Source organism: Cicer arietinum, chromosome 3 (genome assembly GCF_000331145.2).
Source record: "Cicer arietinum cultivar CDC Frontier isolate Library 1 chromosome 3, Cicar.CDCFrontier_v2.0, whole genome shotgun sequence".
Taxonomy (NCBI): domain Eukaryota; kingdom Viridiplantae; phylum Streptophyta; class Magnoliopsida; order Fabales; family Fabaceae; genus Cicer; species Cicer arietinum.
The window spans coordinates 76237921-76246010 of record NC_021162.2 but is presented as its reverse complement, the minus strand read 5'-3'; the positions used below and the strand labels follow the sequence as shown (position 1 = coordinate 76246010).

Here is an 8090-nt window from a genome sequence, read left to right as displayed (position 1 = left end):
TTTTTTTTTTTTTTTTTTTTAATGGAAAGAAAATGGGCAAACACCACTAAACATGAACAAATTAAGTGAATCTAGAAGAGGTTAGCCAACTCCTATCTAATAACAATTTAGAAAGAGCAAAATTAGAAATATGATCAAAAACCAAACTAGGTATACTCAAACTAAAGACCGAGTTTTGCAAAAGAGTCTCCAACCAGGTGTAAAGTTAGTATTGCAGTGGATAGTCTTGACTACATTTTTATTTTATTTTATGAATTGGTATAGTTTTAGAATTAGCTACCACAAATAAGTTTATTTGACATAAATTAGTAAAAATAAGTCAGTTAATAAATTATTATTTGATGAATAAATTTATTGATCTATTTTGACTCTTTTATTCTCTACAGCAATTATAAAGAGGGTTTATCAATATTAAAACTTGTAAAAATAAGATTCATAAAAAAAAATAGACAATAAATTTTTCAATGTTGCCACCTACACCTCCTATTTTACTATCCACACTCCTCAATTTTTTGAAAACCAAAATGTATTTCTCTCTCTATTTCAATCTTCACCTTCATTAACCTAACCCCTATTCATTATATCTTCATCATCTTCAATCATCTTTAATTAAGTAAGCATCAATGATGTTGTTGTTGTTTCTGTATATCATAAATCACGTTTGCGTTTTTTAAGTTGGTGCAAAACCAGAAACGTACGTGGTGTACGTGAAATTAGTTCACGTAGAGTATAAGTGAATTGAGTTCACGTACGTGAACTCAGTTATTTTAACTAAATTATTTAATGTGTTTTTTAAATCAGCGTCGAACAATATGAATTGCATAAGAGCTTCTTGGTCGGCAATTGATATTACATGATGGCATCACACTCATCAATTAGTTAATTTTGATGCTACGAACTCAGAAGGGTGGTGATAGAGATTGAACAAACGTAGTACCATATCAGAGGAGAAATAAAGAGACTTAGGCTTTATTTAGCGACCAATTTAGATATGTATTACTTTTGGAATATTTTTGTTATTAAAATATTTATGATTTGTCTATGAACTCAAACTATTTCTATATGATCTCGAATACTTCTTGAAATCCAAATAAGACACAAATTTGAACCATTCATCAATCCCATTATTTTCCATCATAATGTGGCATGTGAGCTGAAAATTTACCATTGTTTGCACTTGAATTCATCTTCACCTCACTCGTGTTTTAATCCTCACACTTCACTCGTGTTTACACTCTAATTTGGATAAAAAATTCAGTAGCTCTGGATACCACTATTAGTCTAGCACTGTAAGTTTTAATTATTAATTGTGCAACAAGAAAATGAAAAATACACACACCAATGAATGATAAGACTTGTGTATTTCATAGATTGTCAATCCTATTTATACATGAGTTATTCTTACACATTCTAATTACAATCTAACTAATTGAGTGATTGATTAGTTAGTTAATTACTACATTCAATTACTACAATACTTAAATTACAAGTCATCTAATATTATGCATATATAGTCAGAAAATACTCGTATTATTTGTTTAATCGTGCTTCATGAGTTACCTATATATATGATTGGTAATGTGATCCCCATCTACTTAAAGCCATAGAACCCGTTAATAGAGTATGAACTTGCATTCAAAATTTCACATGATTCAATGGAATGTCTTGAAGCATGGCACCGATATGCACCTTCTATACAATCAACACATGAATATCCAACGTTTAATGACACCTTTTTAACACATAGTCAATGTCTATTTGTGAAATAAATAACTTAAATAAGAATAGACATGATGGTGATTTTATACAAATATCCCTTTAACTAAATGTCAATTATATACCATTTGATCTTTCATCGTATTTGCTCTGATAAAATCACCAAATACTATGTTGCAACCACTTTTCATTTATCTTTTATTAAAATAAAATATTTATAAACAAAGTTACATGAAGAAGATGATTGATTTGTATCAATGAATAAAAATCAATTAGAGTTAGGGTACCAAAAGTCTGTATGACACTTGTTAAATAATAATAAAGGAAATAAATAAATAAAATTAAGTAAAATTTGTCAATTTTTGTAATTCTAAGTTCTAAATACACAACTTTTAATATTTTATTTATGCATGTAGGTTTTCAACAAATGCATTTAGAATATCTATAATGATAATTTTTCAAAATGAGTGTGTTAAATGGGTCTCGCATGACACTTGCATGTACACATGACTCATTATATATTTTTGTTAATAATAGTTCTTAATAAATGTTTAATCACTTCGACCCAACATTTAAAAAAAAATATTAAGTGACACTCACAAATAATTTTATATCATTACTTTTCAACAAGAATAAAAACAACTGCACATTATTTATTTATTTTTTAGGGAGGTATGCGCACCACAGAGGAAAGAGAGTCTTACTGTACAAGACTTACTAATAGTCACTCATATTAATTATTCTCCAATAGAATTGGCCAGTAGAGAGTGATCTTTAATAAGAAAAACAAATAAATATAGCACCTTCTATTAAAAATGATTTTAGAACATTTCTTAACATTTTTCAATAAACTAGTAGTAGTAAGATATCGAAAGAGGAGTTAGAAAAGTGAGAAATACATGACATACAAAAAAAAAGGTGAAAAATACTTGTTTTAACACAATATTTATATAAATACAATATAAATTAAAAAATAACTATATGAAATGATTAAATTAATCTCAATTAATTTTTTTTTTAATTTACGTGTATGTGCTCAAATATTTTTAATTTGGGTAATGAAAATATATCGTCCTCGAATAAATTATATGCAGCGTATTGAAAATATATTAAGAGAAAAATGTAGTAAACGTGGGTATTAAAGAAAAAGAGAAACACGAAGGGGAAAAGAGTCGGAATAAATATTAGGTAAATTAGTAAACCTAGATTCCAAATCTGATTGAGAGATGATCTAAGCACAATTCCCACGCCGTCTCACATCGGTATAATACAATTCCCAAAAGATAAAACACTTTTCAATTCTATTCTTTCCTGAGTAAACGTACAATTCAAGTATTCTATTTCATATAGTAGAATAATTTAACCAATGACTTAATAAAAATAGTAATTCAATTTTCTACGTTACTTTGATTCATAATCTCAATTATTTCTTCTAAGAGTAGCGTTTTTTTTTTATTTATTTCGATTTTGGAATGCTAATTATTAATTATTATTAATAATAATAATCCATAATCAGATTCCACACTGCACGTCTTCTGGTAACTTGTAGATGGACTCTTCATCCGGTGGCCGTCCTAAAGTGGCGGCGAAGCGAGGCAACGTCGCCAGAGAGAAGCACATGCCGCGGCTTGAGAATCAAATCCATAACGAAATTGAAGAGGCGAAACAACACACTTCCACCAGCATGAGAAAGAAAAGGAAGACCGTCGCCGATCTCGGTGGCGGATCGGAATCGGGACTGAATGGAAACTCGGCGAGAACGAAGAGAAAGAAGAAGAATTCGATTGATCAAGTTAGCAGATTTTATTTTGATGATTTAATTATATGTATGTATTATGATCCGAACACGCAATAATTCAATTAATTTTGCAGGAGAAGGAAGGAGATTGTGGCAAGGTACTAATGGATGATCGTAACAAGGTCAACAAACCCAAAACTGAAGTCAAAGATACCAAACAACGGGTGAGAAGAGAATAGCACCATAATTCAGTGTCATCATGCACCATATAAACTTGTTGATGATTGAGATTATGATTTTGATATTTTAGAAGATAGACATTTATAAATCTTTTGGAGATTTCCCTTGTTTTGCTATAAGAAAATGCTTGTTTTTACCAAAGATTACTGCAAAGAAATTCGAGAAAGAATGTGATTGGTTCATTACATCAACACCACCCTTGTTTTCTGCAAATAGCGGATTTAGTGCATGCTCAGTATTTTAAAGCCACATGCCTGTTAATTATTGCATTTCGTCGCATAAATGGTTTGTAACAAATAGACTTTCTCTCTTTGCTTTAATATGTCATAATACTGTATAGTGTATCAATGCACACTCGGTGTTATTAACATATGTTAGAGTTCATTAATTGTAATCTTGTTTGACGATGAAGGTTCTCTTACCTGTGACTTTTACCTTGATGTTGGTTTCTCAGGTTGTATCTAGGAAAACCAAGGAGAGTAGTAGTTTGATGTGTCATCAGTGCCAGCGGAATGATAAGAGTGGTGTTGTCTTTTGTTCAAGTTGCAACAGAAAACGCTATTGTTACGAATGCATTGAGAACTGGTATGTTTTGTTTTCTTTATGAAAGGTGAAAATTATTTCATGATGTTGTCTTGAAGAACCTTGTTGGTTTCCCTTATTTTCACAATTCTGGCTGCTGACTATATTGAGATGAATCAGGTACCCAGGAAAAACCCGAGAGGAATTTGAGAATGTGTGTCCATTTTGTTGGGGAAATTGCAACTGCAAAGCTTGCTTGCGAGAGTTTCCTGTGCTAATGGTAGATGTCATCCTTTCTATAATAGTTTATATTCTTACCGTTAATTTTATTTAACTCATGTCTTTGTTTTCACAGGACCGAGAAGTTGATGCCAGTGTCAAATTACAGCGTCTGTTGTACTTGCTATCTAAAGCTCTGCCAATTCTGAGGCATATCCACAGGGAGCAGAGCTTGGAATTAGAGGTTGAAACCAAAATAAGGGGTAACGTGATGACAAACATGTGCATAGAGTTTAGTATTGTTTAGCTTTTTCATTCTATTTGATTATATGATTTGATTATATGATGGTAGGTAGGCAACTGCAAGAAATTGACATAACAAGAACACAGCTAGATGAAAGTGAGCGCTTGTACTGGTACACTTACTAAGCATACTATCATAAGATATTAGAATGCAGTGATTATAATTTCTGTTACCATTTTGTTCCATCTTCTTTGCCTTTGGTTTGTCAGGGGCTTTGTGGAACAGAATGCGGTCCTTGTTGTAAATATTTCACAACAAGGCTTTGTCACTTTGAGGCCTTGAGTGCCTTTATCATTTAATATGCCATTTGGTCCTAAACTAAATGCATCATTATAAATGGCAGTGACAATTGCAATACATCCATACATGGATTTTACCGTAGCTGCCCCAACGAAGGTTGCTCTTATGATCTCTGTATTGGGTGCTGTCAAGAGCTCAGAGAGGGTAACCAACCTGGAGGCATGGAGGCTGGAACATCTCATGAAAAATTTGAAGAAAGTTTTCACATTCACGATTCAACAAAAAATCAGAGTGAAACACATTGTAAAAGATATGGGTGGGAGAGTGAACTTGCACCTTCTAGTTTTCATTCTCAGGCTGACATGTTCTCTCCCTTCCCAGAATGGAAAGCTAATAGTGATGGTAACATTCCATGTCCTCCAAAGCAGCGTGGAGGTTGTGGTACTGCATTGCTGGAACTGAGACGCATTTACAAAGCTAATTGGGTAGCAAAACTGCTAAATAATGCTGAGGATCTCACTAGAAATTACACACCTCTGGATGTGGGTATTACTGAAAAGTGTTCTTTATGCCAGCTGTATTTGTTTGAAGGAAAAATCAATCCTGAAGTCAGGAGGGCAGCATTCCGGGATGACGGTAAAGATAACTTCTTATATAGCCCAAATGCCCTCAACATTTCTGATGATGAGATTGAGCACTTCCAGAGGCACTGGATGAGGGGAGAACCTGTGGTTGTGAGAAATGTTCTAGCCAAAACATCTGGTCTTAGTTGGGAACCAATGGTTATGTGGAGGGCCCTCAGAGAAACAGGTTCTAAAGTAAAGTTCAAAGAGGAAACACAAAGTGTGAAGGCCGTAGATTGCTTGGATTGGTGCGGGGTAAGTTGTATAAGTAAATTTACTTATTTGATCAAAATTGATCTACTTCAGTCATACTTCATTTTATGTACATGGCTCTGCTTCACAGGTTGAAATTAATATACACCAATTTTTCCAAGGCTACCTAAAAGGTCGAATGCATAAAAATAAGTGGCCAGAAATGTTGAAGTTGAAAGATTGGCCTTCATCAACCTCTTTTGAAGAGCGTTTGCCTAGGCATGGCGCTGAATTCCTTGCTGCACTTCCGTACGTGGACTACACTGATCCAAAAACGGGTCTTTTAAATTTTGCCACTAAACTTCCTGCAGGTTCTCTGAAACCAGATTTGGGACCCAAAACATATATTGCTTATGGATTTTCTGAAGAGCTTGGCCGGGGAGATTCTGTGACAAAACTGCACTGTGACGTGTCTGATGCGGTAATTTCTGCTCTGAGAAATCCTTGTCTTTTTTACATGTGGAAATCTGTTGTTGGGAGTCCTTACCAATCTTTGATAAATCTAATTGCTGGTATGTGGCCTTGGCACCTCAATTAGATATTATTGGTTTAATAGGTTTCACATTTAAAATTTTAAAATTCACTCTATATGTTTCCATTTTTGAGTATTGGACTCTCATTTGTGCCTATTTTTCCGATAACAATGGGTTTAATTTGGATTTTCCTGAAATCATAACACAGGTTTTGGATTTTTTAAGAAAAAAGAAAAGAAAAATCCTCTCAGTGATGCACTATATTTTATAGGGATTGTGTTTCCTTTTGAAGTATGAAACTCTATTAGTTTTAGACATTGTTTTGCTTATAGTTATATGAATATTATCTTACAAGGATCAGCGGGATTGATTGATATTGTTCGTCACAACTATGATTATTGATTCAAGGTTTACTTTTGAGCATCATGTAATCATGGACTAACCACTTTTAATATTGCCAATAAAAATGATTAGAACATTGCTTTAGTTAGATATCTATCAATTACAAAACTAGTTGGGTTCTCATTCATGCCTATCATTATACTATTAACCAGTCATAAATAATCTGCAGTTTTCCTATTGTTCTGTTTTTACTTTTTATAAAATTGTGTTTCTTTCAAAAAAAATTCTTGATGGAAGCATTTAAAGAGCTGGAATAAGTTTTGCTACAATCTTAATTTCATTTCTTAACTCTATATGATCAGGAGTGTAGGTTCAATTCTTTAAAGGTATAGATTTATAAACTTAGATGTAGTTTTATCTTTGTCTCCAGTTCTCTGGAATGAGAATATGAAATGATACTAATTTATTTTTGCAATTGAGTTTTTATCATATCCCTATATATAAGAATTCTATTACTGCTTATAGATTTTGTTTTATCACAAATGGAACATGTTGTATTATAGGGACATCTTCACATCCTATATATTTTTGGTATGGTTTTTTATTTCCTTTTAATATTGTGGTTATTATTCTTTTTCTTAATTGTAGAATAGTCATTCACTTTATGTACTTAAAAGTTTATATATTGTAACACTTGCACATGATAAATACAAGAAAATAAAATTTAGTTTTTCATTTTTCAATTTGGTATCAGAGCTCTTGATCTTGAAGATTTTGCTTTTGCTTTAGATACTCTGGCCACAATCATTGCAGTCTGCGGAGACTTAACACTACTGCCTTCATTGCAGCTTTTCTGCACCTTAATTATGCCTTTTTTAAGTGCAGACTGCTGCAGGTAGCACTACCGCCACTACACAACTCCGTATGTCGTCGTCCATTTGACTGACGATCCCAATAGGTGAAGCTTCACTATGAGACCGATCTATCCCAGAATCCTTGCAGCCATTCAACTGCTGATGTACCCTCATGCATGCATATAACATAACCTTGTTTCTAATGTATGCGGTATGTATGTGGTCCACATGCCACCATCCGCTCCTCTACTAGTACTCGTGTAGCCTGTTGCACAAACAGCTCCCCAGTCACCTTTGAACTTAATAGAATGAGTGCTTTTGTTCCATATCAGAACTTTTTGGTGGCAGTTTTCTGTTAGTAAGCTATCTAACACTTGTTCTCTAACAATGCCTGGTAAGAGTTGCACTTTCTCATCCTTTAATGTTTTCGGTACTGTGTGAGGAATTCTGGATTATCCGTCATATTTTTCATCCTACCTCACTTTGTCTCAGTAAACATTGCATTATTGTGGCTAATGGATCTCATGTTTCTGTTATTGATTGTTGTAACATTCATCTCCAACCTTC

General features: G+C 33.1%; 1 protein-coding gene across 3 annotated transcripts in view; it reads left to right on the top strand.

Moving 5' to 3' along the window:
- The first annotated feature begins 2838 nt into the window (after positions 1–2838).
- Positions 2839–8090, top strand: part of LOC101512170 (lysine-specific demethylase JMJ27) — a 10808-nt gene continuing 5556 nt past the window's right edge. For 2 of the 3 annotated variants that reach the window (XM_004494771.4, XM_073365636.1), the window contains exons 1-9: positions 2839–2978; positions 3233–3508; positions 3589–3678; positions 4149–4279; positions 4397–4496; positions 4572–4698; positions 4788–4851; positions 5083–5857; positions 5946–6275. In XM_004494771.4, the coding sequence (XP_004494828.1) occupies positions 3266–3508; positions 3589–3678; positions 4149–4279; positions 4397–4496; positions 4572–4698; positions 4788–4851; positions 5083–5857; positions 5946–6275 (1860 nt within the window). In that variant the 5' untranslated portion in view covers positions 2839–2978; positions 3233–3265. The remainder of the gene's footprint in view (positions 2979–3232; positions 3509–3588; positions 3679–4148; positions 4280–4396; positions 4497–4571; positions 4699–4787; positions 4852–5082; positions 5858–5945; positions 6276–8090) is intronic. The other variant, XM_012714148.3, reaches the window with a different exon arrangement.